Source organism: Actinia tenebrosa, unplaced genomic scaffold (genome assembly GCF_029948245.1).
Source record: "Actinia tenebrosa isolate PJP-AT-01 unplaced genomic scaffold, QUT_ActTen_1.0 PGA_scaffold4__44_contigs__length_22323623, whole genome shotgun sequence".
NCBI lineage: Eukaryota > Metazoa > Cnidaria > Anthozoa > Actiniaria > Actiniidae > Actinia > Actinia tenebrosa.
The window spans coordinates 5,547,125-5,568,947 of NW_028292581.1; the positions used below are offsets into that span (position 1 = coordinate 5,547,125).

General features: G+C 36.5%; 2 protein-coding genes and 1 long non-coding RNA gene across 3 annotated transcripts; 1 reads left to right on the top strand and 2 right to left on the bottom strand.

Annotated features, from left to right (window-relative positions):
• Positions 1-6,322: 6,322 nt before the first annotated feature.
• LOC148906919 (uncharacterized) lies at positions 6,323-16,104 on the bottom strand. Its single transcript, XM_089036693.1, has 6 exons — positions 15,943-16,104; positions 12,368-12,618; positions 11,368-11,556; positions 9,884-11,065; positions 8,329-8,439; positions 6,323-8,104 (listed from the first exon to the last, which is right to left on the bottom strand). The coding sequence occupies exons 2-6, from the start codon at positions 12,552-12,554 to the stop codon at positions 8,001-8,003; spliced, it is 1,773 nt and encodes a 590-aa protein (XP_088892819.1). The 5' UTR covers positions 12,555-12,618; positions 15,943-16,104; the 3' UTR covers positions 6,323-8,000.
• A 288-nt stretch (positions 16,105-16,392) lies between these two features.
• LOC116296734 (uncharacterized) lies at positions 16,393-19,352 on the top strand. The gene is made up of 3 exons (XR_004197153.2): positions 16,393-16,679; positions 18,574-18,609; positions 18,977-19,352. It is a non-coding gene; the product is annotated as an uncharacterized LOC116296734 (long non-coding RNA).
• LOC116296732 (10 kDa heat shock protein, mitochondrial) lies at positions 17,637-21,664 on the bottom strand. Its single transcript, XM_031704802.2, has 5 exons — positions 21,580-21,664; positions 19,236-19,304; positions 18,960-19,052; positions 18,536-18,625; positions 17,637-18,010 (listed from the first exon to the last, which is right to left on the bottom strand). The coding sequence occupies exons 1-5, from the start codon at positions 21,580-21,582 to the stop codon at positions 17,960-17,962; spliced, it is 306 nt and encodes a 101-aa protein (XP_031560662.1). The 5' UTR covers positions 21,583-21,664; the 3' UTR covers positions 17,637-17,959.
• Between the last annotated feature and the right edge of the window lie 159 nt (positions 21,665-21,823).

Consider the following 21,823-nt stretch of genomic DNA (forward strand, 5'->3'; position numbering starts at 1 on the left):
AATCAAAGGGAATAAAATAAATATTATAATTTGGGGAAAAAGTTGTTTTGGTTCTCCTCGCTTTTTGGATGGAGATTTAATATGCGACTGAAGCTGGCGAAAGGTGTTGAAAATCAACATAAGCTACGACGCTAAGCAAATTTTAGCCTAGTTGAATGCCTAATTCATCACACTGTATAGTATTTTATTTTCCCTAAAACGTATAGATGATCTAGGGAAAGCTTGGGGTAATTCTTGTAATGTCTTGTGTGCCGGGGCTTTCCTGAAAGAATACAGCGTTTGGAACTCAAATACGGTCCTCAAAAAAAAAAAAAAAAAAAAAAAAAAAGCGATTAATCGACTCTTCTATGTACGCATAACGGAACGTACTGGCGGTCATCAATTGTAACGGATTCAGAAATCAGCGCCTGCTAATAAATAATACTCAAAAACGTGCTTGGAATCGGGCTCCCAGATATGACATTTTAAATCGTAAACAACATAGTTTTGAATGACTGGTAAACGATATCCATCTATACCTTATTGATCTATATCTATCATTGTACCGTAGAATGTTTTTAACGCGAGAGTAGGCTTAAGCTATACATACCGAATTCTAAAGTAGAAAAAACTTATAGAAGACCCCACTACAAAACATACACAGGAGGGTTTTTTTTTATTTTACCTCTTTTCTTTTGTTTTGTATGATATACTTTGCTCAAAATCCATCCCCAAATTTCAATTAGTACAATTCCAACGTTATCGTAGAAAAAAAGCAAACTCATGTATCGTACTTTCATCAAAATAATGGAATAACGTCAAAGCGAGGAAAAAAAAAAACATTTATCGATTGAATAAACAAACATGAATTAGGTGGTGACAGAACCCGCGTGCTGCACAGAATTAACGACAAATCGAATCCTTGTACCTTTCTTGAATTATATGAACTAACAAACAACCTTATGGTTTGTACGTTTTTTTGTCTTTATCTCTTTTCACAATTAATAAATAACTAGTGAACTAAAGTGCGGTTCGTAGAATATGCTATGAAGTGGCAATAGCTAGTTTACAATTTACCGAGCCCCTTAGTCCGGAAAGTAGGCCGTCCGCACATTTGAAGTCCGCAATACAACACTGGCCTACTCTGCCTTTTTTTTTCCCTTCTCTTTTGTTGCTGTTTTTTTGCTTTGTTTTTTATATGGGGTGTTTTCAGAATTGATTGATTTACAAAGACCTTGATTCTAAATTAAAAGCCCAAAATCGTGTCCCTTGTTTCATTAATGAGAAAGTCAGTGGGCTAACAAACCCTGTTTCCTTTCCTAGTCATGCGCCTATAATAAACGTTTGACAGGAACAACAAGTATCTTGTTTCGCCAATACTAATAACATATTATTTATATATATATTTATGGTAATATACAAGGCCATTTGCAAAAACAGGCCGCGTTCCAGAATACAGATACGATTACGAATCGTACAGCATATCAAGTATTAGGGATATGCTAATCTCCGACTATAATATTTTTCAAGTTTGTCTATCATTAGGGCTTTCTTCTGGAAAAAAATATCAAGAATGTATCCCGCCCCTGGTCGAATATACTTTCGATCTAGTTGTATTTATATTGAACGCCATAATTTTGCGAAATGGCTGTATTATATAAAATATTTATATAACAAAGTATGTAATGTGGTCGATACTGGTGAAAACATGCTCGATGCGTTAGGGATGCAGAGCACAGATATATAGTAAAGATTGGATTAAAGACGAACATGTTCAACATGTAACCGTACTACTCGATTTCGTGCTTACGCACTCATCAGGACAGACGTTTTTTTTTTGCAAATAGTGGCCCGTGTATGTCTCCGATATACAAACCGAGGCGGAGCCGAGTGATTGTATATCGAATACAACACGGCCGACTCATCCTGTAGATGTGCGTATCAACGTCTAGGCTAGTGTCCTCCTTTGGTGTTGCATCACTAAATTTTCAAATTGAGTGCATCTTTGCCCAAGAAAATCCAAGTTTAAGTATTATGCAAATAAACGAATCTAATCATCAGATATAAAACCTCCTCAGGGTCGTGATTTCTATTGGTGTTTTCCCCTGAATTATTTATGAGTTAATTTAAAAAATATATAAGGGGGGGGGGGGAAGGGGGGGAAAAACTTGGTTGGTGGTATTGGCCCCCCTCAAAAACGAGCCTGTCCACCTCGTCCCACCCCCCCCCAGCCCCCCCCCCCCCGCCTCCTTCACCACCCCTCCTCACCCTCGAACGTGCACCCGCGCCCCCCCTCACTTCCCTGCCGGCTCTCTCTTCCATTACAGATCCCCCTCATCTTTCCCCCCTTCCTGTTTTCTAGCCAAGTTCAGGTACTAGCTGCTCAGTAGGCCAGCTAATCGTCGACTGGCGCCGGTTTTTTTTTTTTTTTCTTTCTTCTTATTCTTTTTTTTTTAACATTTTTGACAGGAACAATTGTTGGTTCTATCAATTCAGCCGCAATAGTAAACTACATTCTTAAGTAAATGAAGGTATGGTGCTCGGGCGGCGGCCTTGCGTGCGAGGTGCGAAGATTCTCTGTTCTTGAAAGCATTTTTCTCTTGAGAGATGGTCGAAATCCTCTTGAGAAACAATCGCTATTTGATCTTGCTAAGGCCGTCCAATACAAAGGGGCTTGGAAGAGGGGGTTTGGGGTTTCTACCGACCCTATAAATTCTCGTCTAGTAAGTATGAGGACCTCGGATTTTATTCTGCTGAAGAGGCTGGGGGCTCTCAAAGAAAATAAGCAAAGTCTGACCGCTTATCAAAAACAGAGAACCCTACTTGGTCAACAGCTCAACATTGAGTAAACCTTAGGAAGAAAGTTAAACCCAGAATTTGTAGAAAAGGTCATGAGCCGTGCTCGAGGTCCCGACGGCTTGCGTCTTTTCAAGTACTCGGCCAGACCGTCCCTGAAGACCTTGCTATCTCCCCAAACGCAATAGAGGAAGATGATAATTTTCCAGTACAATACTGTAGAAGCAGCTATCTCGACTTTCCAACCAGGGCCGTAACCAGAACTTTTACAGGGAGGGTGCACATCGAATAAAAAAATCGGCGGACCTTAAGCCTTTTATGTGGGGGTGCACGTGCACCCTGTGCCCCCCCTGGTTACGGCCCTGCCAACTACAGCACCCTATCACTTACGACCAATACGATATATGTTCCAATGGTGAAAATGACAGACTTAAAAACTCTCTAGGTAACAATGCTGCAAGATTTTCTGTGAGGCTCTAGAGTTACATGTTCCTGTTCCCCTAAAAGAGCAAAGCACCAAATACCTTGAATGTAGTTTACGATTGCGGCCGTAATTGATAGAAACCATACAATTGTTCCTGTCAAACAGTTCATTCTAGACGAATGAATAAGAAAGGAAACAGGTTTGTTAGCCCACTGACTTCTCTTAAAACAAGGACGATTTATAAAAAACAGAGTAGGCAGTGTTGATGCGAATCAAATGTGTGACGTTATCGGGAAAGGGGCTTAAATGAAATAGTACGAAAGCAACTGCACGCACTTTAGTCACTAGTTATTATTAATTTTGACAAGAGATAAAGACAAAAAATACAAACCATAAAGGTTGTTGTTTAGTTCATATAATTCAAGAAAGGTACAAGTGATCGACGTTCACGTGCCACGCTTCTCAACTAATTCAGTTTGTTATTCAATCATAGTGTCCTCTAACTTATTCCATTAATTTTGAGAAAGTACAAAAATGAGTTTGTTTTTTCTACGAATAACGTGGAACTAATTGAAATTTGGGAGGATTTTGAGCAAGTATATTCAACAAAAACAAAGAAAAGAGAAAAATAAAAAAACCCTGCGTTTGATGGGGTCTAAAGGTTTTTTTTTCTAACTTAGAATTCGTACGCTTAAGTCCTTACTCTCTAAATATTCCAGTACAAAAGTATAAGTCAATAATATATAGCTGGAGTATAGTTTACAGTCATCAACTAATGTTGTTTACGATTAAAATGTTCATTCTGGGTGATCCAAGAAAGTTTTTGAGTATTTATAAAGCAGGCGCTTTGATTCTGAATCCGAAATTAGACCGCCGTATGCTACATAGAAGAGTCGATTAATCGCGAGGACGTATTTGCGTTCCAAGACTAATACTTTCAGGAAAAGAAGTACATAACAAGCTTTCAGATCATATAGTATTAGTGAAAATAAATATATACCAGGTGATGATTTAGGGCATTCAACTTAGGCTAAAATTTGCTTCGCGTCGTAGCTGCTTGAAATGCCATCGAAAAAAAATCCCAAAAAGCGAGAACAAAATATTTTCCCAAAAATATTATTTATCCCTTTTGGAGTCTGATAGTTAGTTAAAATGTTGAAAAAGTATCAGATCGTTAGGAGTATTTTTGAAACGAGTGAGGCCTTCTTAAATATGGGTAATATTTTGGGCTGTTCACACCGGTCCAGAGCAAACCGGAAGTCGAGTTTTAGATTTTCGTAAAATTCGCCAACATAAAAAAGCGCTCGAAGTTTTAAACTGGATTTTTTAAAAGAGCTTACCAAAGGGTGTCTTCTGACAAAATATGAGAAATTTGAAAATTCCTTCGCTGTCCCGCCATTCTCGACCGTTACGGACAGCCACTCTTAAGTTCCGTTACTAGATAGTAAATTAGGTGATTAGAGCCAATTTTTTGTCAGACATCGACTAAACAAAAGAGAATTATACACAGTTTAAGAAACAGAACCCCCCTTTGAAAAATCCTGGATCCGCCACTGATGTGGTTCATGACTTTATATTAAAACAGCATGTTGCGCAGTCTAAACTTGGAGGCCCTCAATGGTGAACAGGTTAACTCGTTTTTCTCATCTTCTAATACAGGAAGATGCCGATCACGAGAAGAGGTTAGACGAGCTTGAAACCTTACGCACTGATGTCATCAATACAGCTCGTCGTGCAAGGGAAAAAGAAGCGGAAGAGAAGGCTCGCATGCGGATATCAAGTAGTCTTGACAGCCCAGTCAGCTCCACGTAAATAAAAATAGACCTCTAGCTTGGGCGTAATGTTTTCTAATTTCAGACCACGTGACGGTTTTACTTGACTTTTTTGGACACGTGACATTCCCTATAGCGTTATTTCTTTGTTTAACGGTTACGCATGAGAAGACCCCATGAATATGGATACAACGCAAACAAAGAATCTTATTCTCAAAATAATGACACATGGTTTAAAATGGAAAAACGTTACGACCAAGGTAAAGAGCCCTGTCTTTAAGGGTAGTCTTGGCGGAGAAATGCCGAGTTTGTATTGTTCAGTCGTCACTACTTTAACGATTTAAAAAAAATTAAATTAAAAAGTACTGTATTTTAAAATAAAATGTTTGAAATTCGTTCATCGTATTCCTGCCTATGTGACTCAAAACCACACTCGCCGTAAGTTTCCTATTACCTCTTGTCTTATTTCTTTATTGTTATCATTGGAATCGAAGTTGGTTATTCTCGTTCTTATCTAGACACAATGAGGTTAAATCGAATATACTAGTATTTCATTGTGTAACCACGATCCTCAAATGTCACTAGACTCACGCGACTCAAACCAGACATACGGAAACAGCTGCTCCGCACCAACCGAATAGTTTCGAAAGTATAATTTATTTCTATTTTTTGCCGTATTACGCTCGGGTATCAAAAATAATAGAACAAAGATGGATGGATACCTCCTTTCTTACACTCAAACCGGCCCCACGTGCTTTCATCAGTTTCTCGGTATTTGGATACCCTGATGAAAGACTCGCACTCGTCTTTGATCTATTGCGTCTAACTTTAACCTTAACGTCTTAACCTGTGAAACAAGAATTTCTTGATAAAGTGTAATAGTCAAACTATAGTTCAAATGTACAGATTAGAAATGAATCTACTTACCTCTATCAGGCACCGTCCACTCATACCCGGAAATTTTTTACATCGGATTCTTTCTTTGCGGAATATGGCTTTATCGTAAAAACGCAAGTTCTCGAACACGGATACATACGTGCGGGCGAAAATTCGAAGATGCTACGTGTAGACTATCCGCGAGAATTTTTTTAAGGAATAATAAAAAATCCGTTTTCAAAAAAAGCCGGTTACTGTGGAAGGGGCCTTAGTCTACTAATTACCGTGTACATCTGCATTAGATTTAAAAGCACTTTACGGCAGCTTTTTCCTTTACTTCCCTGTTACGTTGGATCTTGAATTCCCTCTTCCCAGCTTTACAGCCTCATGCAAGTCCCCTCATACCACATATATAATGCAAATGTTTTCGATACCCTGAAACAGCCACTGTGCTAAACAATGCAAAGTCAGAGCATGGCTCATTCACATACACTTGTTTCAATAAAGTTAGTTATCAAAAACCTAGAAAGCTGAGATCACTGAGGATCATTTTGATTCCTTAGAGAATACAGGAACAATAGTCATAATTAAAGAACAAAAGCAATGTGAAAAGGATTGTGGTCTAGAGACGGGGGTAAAACGTCATCTCGCTTCAGGCTTATTGGAAAACCTAACAAAATCACGTGACACCGAGTTCAGGAATCGAATCAGACACCCCAGCTGCAGAGGTGAGAAGTGAATGTACTATTATGTATGCCACCCTTGATTACAAAAAGAACCTTTATGGCCTTGTGGTTAACACTTGGCACCCTTTACCCGCCCACAACGCAAGTTGACTACACAAAAACTACACTTTTTGGGCCACAGACACTGCAGGGCCCAGTTGTACAAAGGGTTAGATAGCGTTATCCAAGGGATATATCCTTATCCAGTGGATAAGTCGATGCTGTTTTTCAATACATTTATCCACTGGATAAGATTTATCCATTGGATAGCGGGCTATGCACCCTTCGTACAACCGGGCTCTCTTGACTAAGTTACAAGTATTTTGTCACTAGTTTATAAATCCATCCATTAAATTCATAAAATATAGATTAGCATTTATATTCACAAAAAAAAACCCGATTGACAAGATGTGATAGAGCAGATTTCATACAAGTGGGAAATACAATGACATGCTATACTATGTATCATGATGTATGCTATATTCTACAGCGTGAATTTATTATCACAATGAACCCATTAAATGTCATAACACTTTTCCCTCTCATATGTATAATCTGCTCCAACTAGCTCCATTGATCAAGCAGATTTCGTGCAAGTGGGCAACACATTGACATTTTATTAGCTTAAAAATGAAACCATTACGTGTTTTCCCACTGACAAGAAATCTGGTGAAACTATCTATAGATGTTGTTTGAGCAGATTTCATCTAAGTGGGAAATACTATTTTATGCTGTAATAATTTAGAGAGTGCGTCATTATTATGCCTTCTGATTGGCTTATAAGACGGAAACCAATTAAGTGTCATTATGGTTCCCGCTCAAATGAAATCTGCTCCTACAGTCCGATCGCTGACATTTACAACAAGCAATTCTTAAAGGATTTTGGGGGTTGTTTTCGCTTCTGAAGGCAGGAATAAATTTCAACCACAGTAATATAAAAAGAACTGAACAAAGCATCGGTATTTCATATCATTTAAGAAATTAAAAAATATTTTTTTGACTTAAAGTATGCAGGTGCTATATCATCTCCAATTATTTATTTACAAACAAATATAAATCGAAGATGCTAATAATTTTGTTTGTTTAAATTTCGAGATTTTTAAGAACACGCCTATACTCATACCTTCGAAATTTACAGAATATAAAAGATATGAACATTGCAAAAACCAATTTCACAATGCATTAACATCGACCAGTAACGACCAGTACTGATCAATGTATCAATTATTTTGTACTCCCATAATCATTGCCCTGGGAATAACATATGTATTTTCATGCGTCACTTTTTTCACGAGCATTGTCTTCTTAAAATCACTAAGCCATCCATCATCTAGGTGACTTTTTCATCATCTTCATCATTATGCTAAATCTAAAGCTCACTAATTCTTCTCTACTCCTTAATGTCTACATTGAGGATAGTAATTTTGGTTAACGGGGTGGCGGAGGCGGCGGTGGAGGTGCTCCTCTCATTGGAGGGGGCGGAGGTGGTGGAGCACCCCTCATAGGTACTGATGGAGGACGCTGATTCCCACCTTAAAACAGAAAAAGTAAGAATCAGCTTTTTAATAAAAGGATAATTTCAAATTTACGAACTTCGTTCCAACTTACGTCTATTTGCATTCCATAAGATAAAATATGAAATGGTTGAGAAATCTGAGAGTTGATTGGTCAAATGGAAGTGATGTGCTAACAACAGTACATGGAAGAGATATCACTTCACTTTGATTGAAACCCATTGATTTTATTATATACCAACCTTTTGGTTTTTGAGCAGTGTGACTTGGGTAAGTCTTCGGTGTTTCGATATATGTCTCTGGTGGAGGGAGTTCATTTATTGAAATAAAGGAGAATCTATCTTCAAAATTATCTAAAAAGAATGAGGATTTTGTTTAACATACATAAGTGTGTACAATGTTAGCCTGCGTCACATCCGGAATTTTCTTCGTACGAAGAAAATTCCGGATGTGACGCAGGCTAGTACAATGTATAACAAAAATCGTTTTATACAAGTGAAACATTTGCAAGAAAAATAGGGAGAAAAATAAAGAAAGACCCAGAAAAGATGTTATACTGTATGTGAAAAATGAAACACGTATAAAAATGTATTTTATCTAAACTACCCTAGTAATAATGGTAGACTTTTACCAGACACTGTAATAGGCCATTATACGGATCCCGTTACTCAACCTCAGCCTCGTCAGCGTGTAATTATTCTTTAGAATTTGACTACAGTCCGCAGTAATGATAGGAATTTACACATCAACGAACAATTGAAACACTTAAAAATTTCACAGGTTGTACGCAATTTCTAAAGAATATATTGAGGATTGAGTAACGGGATCCGTGAAATGGTCTACTCCCTTGTTTTGCGCTGAGCATCTTTCTGCACATAGGAGTAAAATCATGGAACTTACACAGTTTGGCCATTTTCCTTTCATATACTAAGTAAAAACTCTATCCAAAGCTAAATTTCACTTTTTCCTTATTTCTTAATCGAAAAACTGCGATTTTTGTAAAACACGACCCAGACTTTCCTCAGGAAAGTGAGAGTTTTCGACCATTTTGCGATGTTTTTTCAAAATAAATCCAAAACGAGAATGGTGACCCCCATTTTTTATTTCACGTATTAACTTAGAAGAACGTAGAGCATGCAGCTACAAAATGTGAATAAACATTCATCGAACGTATATATGTAATGGTGAAAATAGATGAAGGGTTCGATTTTAGGATGACTCTGAAGAGCATACGTAGTTCCATATTTCAACAAAAAGACTACAGGCATTTGTACAATATTACTAAAGATGATTAAATGCTTATCTTAGTTAGTGTAATTAAGATTACCTTTTGTAGATTGCTTAAAACAGGTAATTTTGCAAGGAATGGCGTTATTTTCATTTCGCCCTCATGAACTACGAGTCAATAGCACGTTTGGCCTTCGGCTTCATGGGCTATTGACTAGAAGATATAACTAGCTAAAAACTAGTGTGAGCTGTTTCTGTGTTTCTAATGAAACAGTAATGATGAAAAGGTATATCATACACCGTGAAAAGATGAAAAAACGTTTCAGACGCTGGTCCTTCGTCGGAGTAAAAGAGTTCTTTTACTCCGACGAAGGACCAGTGCCGAAACGTCAGTACGTTTTTTCATCTTTTCAAGGTGTATAATTCACATTTTTCATCATTACTGGGCTATTGACTCATAGCCTCTTCTGGCTCAAAGACTAATTGCTAAATAGCCATTGACAGTTAGATTATTCTGGCTATGGGTCTAATTATCGTTAACAAGTTATTCACATATATCAACATACTAACCTGAGTTTGGTGGTGGTGGAGGTAGAGAATTTCTTGATCCAGGCGTTAATGGTCCATTTGAGATGTTTGGTCTTGGACCAGAAGGAGGAGGAGGAGGGAGTCCTGTTCTCTGTGGAGGACCCCTACTAGGTGGTGGTGGAAGAGGTCCACCAGGTCCTAAATTAGGAGCACGACTTGAAGGTGGTGGAGGTGGAGGGGCATTAGATCGTTGTGGAGGAGGTGGTGTGGGTGGCTTTCCAGGTGGTGGTCCTGATGTTTCTCGACTTGGTGGTGGTGGAGGAGGAGCTTGGCCTGGCGGTCTGCTCTGTGGTGGTGGTGGTGCCCTTGATGGAGGAGGGGCTGGAGCTTGAGGACCTCGTCTTGGAGGTGGGGGAGGTTGCTTTGCTTGGACGTTTGGTGGAGGTGGTTGAAATGATGGAGGACCTTTTCCAGGATGTGGTGGTGGAGGCCCAGATGATCCTGGGCCTTGTCCTGGAGGAGGAGGTAGAGGACGCCCTCCACCATGTGGTGTAGCTGGTAAAGGTCTTGTTGACCCTGATGGAGGGGGAGGAAGTGGCCTATTTTCATTTCTCGATGGAGGAGGGGGTGGAGGTGCCCCAGGTGATCTGTCTGTGGAATGAGGAGGTCCCCCAGTTGACCTACCGGGTGGAGGAGGTGGAGGTCCCCCAAATGACCTATCAGGTGGAGGTGGTGGTCCCCCAGTTGACCTACCAGGTGGAGGAGGTGGAGGTCCCCCAGTTGACCTACCGGGTGGAGGAGGTGGAGGTCCCCCAAATGACCTATCAGGTGGAGGTGGTGGAGGTCCCCCAGTTGACCTATCAGGTGGAGGTGGCAGAGGTCCCCCAAATGACCTGTCAGGTGGAGGTGGTGGAGGTCCTCCAAATGACCTATCAGGTGGTGGTGGAGGTCCCCCAGTTGACCTATTTGGAGGAGGGGGTGGAGGAAAGCTACTTCCAGATGTATGTCTACTAGGTGGTGGTGGACGAGGGCCTGGTATTCGGTCATTTGACCTACTGGGAGGTGGAGGTGGTCCCATGTGCGATGGTTTTCCTGGCAATGAATGTGGTGCCCCAAACCTAGGGGGTCCATTCCTGTTGGATGATGGTGGACTACTCTCTCTGTTAACTGTATTGCGTGCTTGGGGTCTAAATCCTGTAGGTTTCATTGCTGGTGCTCTTCCTCCTAATGGAAAAACAACAATCACGTGAGCTTATTCACATTTACTGTACCTTCAATCAGTCAGTCAGTTGATTGCAAACAAGAAAAAAATAGACTGAAAAAATAAAATGTTCTCTTGTCATTTATTTTAATATCTGATACTAAAGCTCTGACTGGCAAGTTAAATCATTTTTTTTTTCTTATAAAAAAAGGCACCCAACATATGTAAAACTAATTTTATTCCTTCTGAAAAATTGGGAAGTCTGTTATTATTAATTAAGAAGAAATATTCTATATTGTAAAAGATTTTAGGTCTAAAGACTAACCTCCAGAGCCAGGTGCTTTTCTTTCTCCTGCAGGTTTTAATTTGGGCATCCCTCCTGCAAATAGTCCACCTAATCCTCCTCCTCCTCCCATTCCTCCTCCCATTCCACCACCACCGCCGCCGCCGCCACCTCCACCACTTCCACCACCTGTTCCATTTACACTTCCACTACTACTAGACTTCTTAACATCTAAAAAAGAATAAAAGTATAACAAAATTAAAATCATATATAAACAAATAACAAAGCTACAACCATTTTTGAGACAAGTAGATTTTGAAAGGTTTATGTCTTTATAGAAGACAATTGCAATTTTATAGTCATTTTGGTGCCATTCACACCAACAGCTTACTGCAAAGTTTAATAAGTGAAACTTCTTTCCAAACATCTAAGATATACTGAAGCTAACAAATGGTACAGGTTCTCTTGAATAAGCACAAAAAATTATATATTTTTTCTTTTACTCTATCAACCAAAACAGGGCCATATCATTTGTCATTGTATTCTCTTGTAAATGAGTTGATAAAGTAAATAAACAACAGCAAAGTAAATTTGTTATTATGCTTCATTTGTGTTTGATATAAAATTTTGAGATCATCATTTTTTAAGAGCTTGATATTGTTTTTATTTTCAAGTTTTCATGTCACATTACAAAATAGCTAGGGAGTCCATGAGCCAGTGGTACAATTTTTATTCTTGAATGGCATTATCACACTGATATCAGCCCTAAATGTGTAATAAAAACATATATGAAACAAATATTGTATTATTATATTACACCAATATATACACCTACTTGCAAGAATGTTGTCATACCATATTAAACATTAGTGATTTAGTGAGAAATGAATACATTAAAAGACAAAAGAAAACGTTCAGCTTCAGTGATCTTCTTTTGTTTTTTAATATAATTCCTATCCCACTAAATCACTATTGTTCTATTTTCATTTGACAACGTTCTTGCAAGTAGGTGTATAAACAAGATAGATTAAGGTAAACTCACTTCCTACAGTTGGAGCACTTCTGTCATTTGTAACAGCTTTCTTAAGTTTGGCTCCCTTATGGATTTGACTTAATAATGCACCTCTTTCAGTGCCTTTAGCGGCCTTTTTATAACCGCCTGGTGGGACTGAAGGGCCAGCGGGGGCAGGAGGTGGAGGTGGTCCTGGTGGAGGGGGAGGCGGTGGCATCTGTATTGATTTATTCTCTTCTTATTTGTAGCACTTCTCCCCCTTTCTTCACCTTGTTAGAAACCTAGGGGGAAATGGAACTATTATTCACATAATTTATTTTTTTTCCAGTCTGGTGCAAGCATTTTCAGGTCTTTCTTGGTGTTGCAAGATGTATTGTATTCTGGGTTAGGGTTTTTGTATTGCAGGGTATTGTTTAGCTCCAAACTCATTGTTCTCTGCTGTTGTTTTATTATCTTCATGGCTCAGGTACTGCCCTGCAACACCAAAAAAGGGCCACATTTCCTATCTCTGACCATGGTCTGGTATCATGGGATAACAGATTGCTAAATAACAACAACAACAACACAACAACAACAAATCAAAACAAGCTACAAAGTACAGTAAATGGGAAAAAATTAATAATTTACCCTCCTAAAGTTGGTTCAGATAGGGAAAACTGTGCCCTCAGCCTTGACCTAAGCCTCTAACAGCTTCAGTCCATATATTCAAGACCTCTGGAATGGTTTTTCCATATCCAGACGTCATGGCCAGTAAATAAACCTCTCTATATTTTTACAATATTTTCATAGTTTATTAGGACGAATCCATGAGGACAAAGCAGGCTTATACATGTATAATGTCATTACATTGATAACATCTGCTATGTTTTAGTAGCTTATAGTAAAGTAAAGCTTTTCTCCTTGTGTTCTGTTTCAAGCTGGTTGAATACATGCATGTATTCTAAAATCAAAAGTAGAGTGGTTTTTATAAACCCGTGAAATACACACTAGCCTAATAAAAATTAGTAGACCCTAATTCCATTGTGTTCTTTTGTTGTCATAATATTTTCACTTTTATACACTTCTTAATGATATCTGTTTTCTGGGTTTATAAAAATCACACTATTTCTCTAGAACCACATCTTTAGACTTATAATCAAGTTATATAGAGGATATTACATGGGCGCGCGGAGATACGAAATTTATCTTCGAGTGTTGAAAAGATCTCTCACAAGTGAGCGCAGCGAACGAGTGAGAGATTTTCAACACGAGAAGATAAATTTCGTATCTCCAAGCGCCCATGTAATATTCTGTTTATTATATAATTATCAATGGAGTATGTTTTGGCTTTTTCAGGCAATTATTTCCGTGTATTTTTGAATAGTCATCGCAATGGTGTTATCTTCACACGTGAAAATAACATGTTATTTTCACGTGTGAAGATATCAATTTTTCGAAATAGAGAAAAATAGATATTTCATTGGTAATTATATAATAATATCAAAATCTTTGAACTTTTTAAACTTTCTTTGTCAGAATAACTGAACAAATGTATCTTTATGTTTAATAATGTAACCACATGCAACCAATATATATTATTCATACCAATATACATATCTTGTAGAATAAAATTTCAAAATATTTGATAAATCCTTCGATTAATTTGTATAATTATTATATGTATTTTCCTAAATTGCACTATAAGTGCATGCCAAGGAATTGTTGTTTATCCTACAATACACCATGGTTTTTAATACTGTAAGGTAGATGGTTTAGGCTTAACACACCACAATGCAAAACATTACCATGTTTGATGGAACAGTAACATAATACTGCTTCAAAATGATTTCAAAATTAATGTTATCTTGTACAAGTATTCGTGCCACATTTGTTACTGTAGTCTTAACTTAGGCTCTATTTAACAAATTTACGATGGTTGAGCGTGGTATGTCCTCTTATTTACCACGATATGACGTCAAAAGTTGGTCAAAATGTTATGGACTCACGAGGCGTAAGCCGAGTGGGTCCATAACTAATTTTGACCAACGTTTGGCGTCATATCGTGGTAAATAAGAGGACATACCACGCTCAACCATCGTAAATTTGTTTTTTACTACAAAACTCACAAAACTCTAGGAAATAGACTGCACGAAATCTTGCATGACGCCATTTGTTGGTATGGCCTCTTATTTACGACGTTTTTTAACCAATCAGCGCGCGAGAAAATTTACAATTGTAGTAAAATAACATATTAACGTAAGACAAAAACAAAACTTTTTCCTTGATATACAATAAAAAATTGTACACACATACGAACACGCATGTACAAAATATACAAAACTGACATTTTAAAATATACACATATATGCACAAATTTATATGTTTATATTTAATGAAACATTATGTATGATGATGCTTCAGTAAACATTGACATACGACTCTTCAACATAAAATTTATATCATTTCTTCAAAAAAAGCCAAATAAAGTGAAATAAATACAGCTAAAAATTTAAATAATAATGTGAACAATAAAACTATGTTACTCATTAGCCAGATTGGACAGCTTGCTGAATCAGTTGAGACACAACTGAGCTGATTTTTCAGTTTGATGTTACCTATGTCTGAACTACTTTTTTTAATAGTCTTGTTAATAGGCCAACAGTTCATCAATCTTTTATTCGAATCCAACTTGTCTGTTCACAGTAATATGTTTTTTCATATTTATTTTAAGGCTGGCAAATGTCACATGTTAATAAAGTGAAACAAAGTAAAAAAATGTCCATCAGCTCAGTACTTACTCATGTAACCATAATCTAATTTTCCCAAAAAATCAAGATTATCTGTTTGGAGAACTAATTTAGATATGTATGTAGTAAATAAAAAATTTAGTATTGGTCGTGGTTTTAATTACTAAACTTTACACCAGATCTTCCATCCATCACGACAAATTATTGTTCAGCTCACCTATCTGTACGAGAACTTCCGCTTCTACAGTACCTCAGCGAGATTACGAATTTTTAGAAAAACAAAATCGGTCAGTTTAAAACCTATAAACTTAAGAAGAAAATGACTGTTGATAACAGTTTTTAACTTTTTCAAAGACGTTTTAGTCACCGGCTGGAGATGGATGGAAGTTGAAATTTGAGGGTGTCTTTAAAGTCAACTTGTGATTTGTAGACAGAACATTGAACCTTGGATTTAAATTTCATTTGATTGGAACAAAACCAAATGTGGAAGTCATTCTGAGAACAATTGAATTATATGATATGAAGAATGAAATAAAGTCCAGTTCTGGTATTAAAACTCTACGATATAAAAATCTTCTTGTCTTTACAGCACAATAAACACACATAAGCCTTGTAAGCTAAAGACTTATATTATATACTAAAGGGCTCGAGAGGGCTAGAAAAGAAAAATGATAAACCAACATTTATAGCTAAGTAAATCACTTTCGTATAACAAACTATTGAATACGTCTTTCAAGTGACTAAATGTGAAAGTATTCTTATTTTGGACGAGGAAACTACCGTGTTTCCGTGCAGAAACTGCTTGCAACATCTGAAAAATTCCAGTAGGAAGCACCAAGATGTTGAGTATAATACATTCCCACGGAGACAGAGGCCTACCTTAATATTCAGCTCCAGAACATCCAAGAAACCATGTTGTCCTTTGGTAATGAAGAAATATTAAAAAACCGGCGTATATTGTATAAAGTTTGCTCTATTATTAGGGAAAGTCGGTTATAGGCTCAAGGGAAGATGGCCGCGTATCAACTAAACTAGCAAGCTTAATGTCGTCACCCACCCCTGTTTGTGACGTACTTCCTGTTCACCAGTCCTCTGGAAATCTCGTGCTTTCCCACAGGCAGCCCAAACAAGGTTCCTGTGTATGGTTTATAAGGGATGCATGGGAGTTATGATAAAGTTACGAAAATAAAATGTTTCACTCAACAATTTGCTTCAAAACTTGTTGCAGTCGTTGCTTTTACTTTGTTCAGTCTTCTGGCAACGTTTCAGCGCGATTTAAGGCCGTTTAGTGGGTTTTTTCAAAATCCGCTCTTCTCTACCTTATTTAGGTAGAGAAGAGCTGATTTTGAAAAAAACCATTAAACGGCCTCAAATCGCGCTGAAACGTTGCCAGGAGGCTGAACAAAGTAAAAGCAACAACTGCAGCAAGTTTTGAGGCAAATTGTTGAGTGAAACATTTTATTTTCATGACCTTAATCATAACTCCCATACATTCCCTTATAAACCATACACAGGAACCTTGTTTGGGCTGCCTGTGGCTTTCCGGAAATAAATTTGTCAAAAATGCCCTCGCCTGGAAAAACTCCTTTTACGATGGCAAGGGAGCAACCTCGAAAGTGAGTGTCTCGTATTTAAAAATACAGATGACTATTATGTATGAATTAAATTCCAATCCAATCTGTTAGTCAGAACCATGCCCTCACTTCAGGATTAGCCAAGAGGTTGTCAGGGTGTCAATAATTTGAAAGACAAGACGAAAAGAGTGGGGGTGGGGCAAGATGGGGCTGGAAATGGGCTGAGATTTCAGATATTAGGAAAAAGTACAACTAGAAGGGGGCTTAAGTCTATAATCTCTGAGAGAACAAAATTATTTATTTTTTTGCACACGAATTAACAGTTACATTATGATCCACAGAAAAACAGTTAAAAATTACTGGAGAAACAAAATCATGATTACAAACGTGAATTAAATAAGCATGCAGTGGTGGTCAAAGAAGCATAAATTTTCAAGTTAACCACCACTTGATTTTATTATCTTCAAATACTGCTGCCATGTTTTCAATCAATTTCTCCAGTCGGAATGACAAGACAATGCAGTCAAGTTGGCTTTTTTAACGATAGTTAAAATATTAATTCGATCACCAGGAAATATTAATTCAAACTGAAACTTTTTATACCTAATTACAACCAAAAATGCAATTATCACCAACACAAGGAGAAAGGCCAAAGAAACGTAACAACCTTATGATTAGTGAACATAAAAAATTCCATGACTTTAACAAACATTGATGTACATTTATTCACATTCAAACAGCCAAAATTCAAGGATCAAGAAGAAAATTTTCAAGAACAAATTTTATGAAGTTTTGGTTATATTTTTAAGGGAATTAATGAATCTGATGATGAAACAAGAAATGAAAGTTAAACGATTCGACAGATTTCAGATTCAGATTTATTTTGCACCATAGCGAAATTAAGTGCTATTGATGCCTAAAAATGGTTTGAACTGACTAATCAAACTCCAGTTATCCTACTGAAGAGTTACGAAAATAATCATGACAGTTGCCTGAACATTGTTCAATTTATGTCAAACTTTATTTCACAGTTTTGCAATCACTACTTTAGTTCACAAATGACAAACATAATTATCTTGTTTCAGTGAGCAATCTCCTATCAGTTATTACAACATTCAGAAGATTTAGCAGTAATTAAGATGCAGTACATAAGTGAAAAAATTAGAAAACTCCTTACATTCAAAATAGTTTGAAAAAGTTCACCATACATTATAAAATGCATAAACATCCAAGCTATTTTTAGAGGTTTCTGACATTAATGTTATGTGTCAGCTGAAGCAGCACTGCCTTGATCTTGCATATTAATGAGAGGTTTTACTTGCTCAGTCCTCAAATTTACCCAAAATATCACCATCTCTATAAACATGATATTCCTGTTGAAAAGATAATAATTATGAGAGAGTTTAATTAGTAAAAGTATGTTTTAGTAAAGTAGGAGAATAAATTTAACTTAATACACTGTATGGTTTGTGATGTTTAGAAACTGACGTTTCGGACATTAGTCCTTCGTCGGAGTAAATGTGACTTACTCCGACGAAGGACTAACGTCCGAAACGTCAGTTTCTAAACATCACAAACCATACGGTGTATTAAGTTAAATCAATTCTCCTACTGTTCTATTCCAATCACCGACACGGTCAACTAGTTTATCTAGTTTCTACCATGTTTTAGTAAAGACAGACCAACTTGCTTTTGCAAGGTTTTTTGGCAACATAAATTCATTATCCACATTCATAAACAGAAATGGGATTTATAGCATAAATCATACATATGCATATAAAAAAACAAACCAAAATTCAAAAAAGCCATAATATTTCATTTGCCATCTTATATATTATATTCAAATGGATGTAATTCCTTGTTATTTTCTGTTAAATAAAAGGAAAACCACTAATTACCTTGTCTTCCAAATTAATTTTTGTTCCTCCATATTCAGGTAGAAGAACTTTGTCACCAACATTAACACTCACAGGTACATTATTCCCATCCTGGAATCAAATAAATTTGTAATTAAATTTTTTTTAATTAAAAGAAGTAATAAAGTATAGAGTGCAAACAACTAATCCATGAAACACTAATTACTAAATAGTACAAAATAGTGCCAATTAAACAATAGAAAACAATGGAATTTCCATGAAGTTGTTCTATTTAGTATTACTAAATTTTCACGGTTATATTGTTTGCACTGATGTGCTTATCATCTATGTGAGGGTTTATCCCAGAAATATATGGCATACCCACAAGTCTTTCTGTGCAATACTAAGGTAACAAGACAATGTCAAAACGTTATATCCAAATTAACACCAGCTGGAATAGACTAACCTTATCCCTCATTCCAGAGCCAACTGCAACAACAGTGCCTTCTAGAACCTTGGATTGACTTTTCTCTGGCAGCAAGACACCACCTTTCGTTTTCTTAATTAATTATGAGACAATAAAAAATGAAAATTCATTTGGGAAAAAATCCTTGTTTTATTACATCCAGGTGACAATACAAAGATTAAGAGTAGTATTGGTGCAAGGTAGTCACCCCCTTATAAAATTCTTAGATCCATGCCCGCACTGAGTGCTTTAAGAACAAGAAACAAATTAACTTACGACTTCTGGAAGGAATTTTTCTACCAAGATTCTGTCAAAAAGAGGCTTGAATCTTCTTATAGCACCAGCCTGAAACAGGAAATAAAGATTATGATGGCCAAGTGGCTTTTAAATTAACCAGACTTGTGTTATGTATATAGAGCTACTTTCATGTATATTATTATTGATTTACACTCAAATCATAATTTCAATTTCCATATGCCATTTTATTTTATGTTATATATGCCCACATTCTGCAGAAAGATAAAATCACACTTAACATTTATTCAAAGTTCAAGTCTAGACCCAGTGTAGTGACAAACATCTGGTTTCAGATCATAACATCAATCCTAAGCTTCCCTTTGATCACACCAGCAAATTCAATTGTCTATTTTATGAGATACTCTTCATCAAGGACTTTAAGCCTAATTTAAATACCCAAACTGATTCTTATTGTGCCAAATTGTTTTTTAATGTTATTCTGATGCTCTTGGTGTTTTTATACACCTAAGTTAGTGTTTTAGTGTTTCACCATTGTATTGTTTTTTACGCTTTATATATATTTGATTGCCAGGCTTCTTATAATTGACTTGATAATGAGTCAATGCAACATCCAAATGTTTTTACATATTATAGTTTTTACCTAATGATTTTTTTTTATTATTATTAATTTTATCTTTTAATTAAAAACTAAATCTTTTCTCATACATATTCAAAGCCTGCAGGTTTTATTTTGTGTTTTCTCAGTATTGAAATCCCCTTATACATGTGAAAATTTAGAAGAAAATTAGACCAGCCCCTATAAATCCCACACTTATCATAAGGATTGATATCAATACACATCTATTCTGGTCCTGTGTGGAATTGTTTTAGTGCATGACAATTTGTATATACATGTAGAGATGTACATAGATGAGGGCAGTGTTGCCCTAATTCACTAAAGACTAGGTTGCTAAATAGAATGATAGGATTTGTAATTGTCATAGACCACAGGTAATCCAGTCAACGATCTTTAATGAATGAACAAACAGCTTGTATGTACAAACACAAATTCAGACTTGCTTACTTGATCAGTCTACTCTAACCTTCTTAACAACTTGTCTTGCTTACTTGGTGGCTTCCACTAACTTAACAATTTGACTCTCTTGTCCACGAGCCCTGACCAGCACACAAACACTAAATAGCCCTTAAGCACTTACCCTCACCACTCATGCAAACTTACTGTATGCTCTATTTCAAACTTGATTACATAATGATCAGTGCTAAAAACTAGTAACTAACATCATCTAGAACATTCTAGAAAAATATTGATTCCAGAAACTTCCAGAAACATAGGTTTTAGAAACCGACATTCTAGAAACTTCCAGAAAACCCTATGTAATCTAATTAGAACATTCTGCACAACTGTAAAAAACTATAGAAACTTCTAGAAAGTAAATTTACATTACAAATATGGGAATATAGCGTTCAAAGTCCAATTGATGGTTTTCAACCATTCCCAAGAGAATTAAATAACAAAAGACACAGCAGCCATGTTGGAAGGATATAACAAAAGAATTCATTGACAATTCTTTTGTTAAGTTCTTCCAACATGGCCACTGTGAAAACCATCAATATTATCCATAACCAGAGGTGGACCCAGAGGAGGGGTGCAGGGGGTGTGCACCCGAACCCTGGTTTGACTTTGTGTCCCTACTTCGAAGAAAATCAAAACCTTCTAAGGCTTTGTGTTAGAGTAAACATAGTAAACTTACTTATGTGCATTTCTGTAAAGAAATAAATGTTTGACCGGTTCTAATTTAATCTCAATGATAACAAATAATGCTATAAAGCTTAACAAGCACAAGAATCTTGAACATATTTTGATGTAATTAGTCATGTGAACACAAGTTTCTATCTTGCCCTCTATAAATAAGTCATACTTGTGCATACAAAATAGCAGAACGCAAATAATTTGTACATAAAATTTACTACACTTTAAACTTTACTAGTATTGAAATCCATGTACAAATCTACGCTGGGTCTAGATAATAGAAGCTGATAAAGGCCTTGTATATGTGAAGATTACATAACGACAAAAAAAGGGATAAAGAGACATTGATGGGAATTTTTGGCATTATACTCTTCAATATAGAGAATTCTAGTAATCCTTAGTCTACGTAAAGGAAGTTTAGAGCAAAGGAGGCTATAAATGCAGGGTTACCGTATGCATTGGCAGCAATTGTACTAATTTAGTTTGGACATATTTGCAAAGCTAATAATCATTCTGAAAAATAACCAATAAAATACTAGCCGTCGAGGCGTAAGGAAATACTCTTGGAACAATAGTATACGAGTTTTTAAACGTGATAAAGAAAAAACTTACCATTTTGAACAGGAATGCAGCAACTCAGCCTTACACGCCGAAAATAATTTGCACGTGGAACTTCTTACGCAAGCGTGTCAAAGCATGAACAAGAAACTTCACTGGGGAGGGGACGGGCAAGGAAAAGGTTACCTCAAAGAAATCTAGCATTTTTTTATATGCTTATTTTTGAAATAAGCTAGGAAACTTTCAAACTACAGAAAATATCATGCAGTGAGCGTTTCCTAGCAATACTATTAAATTT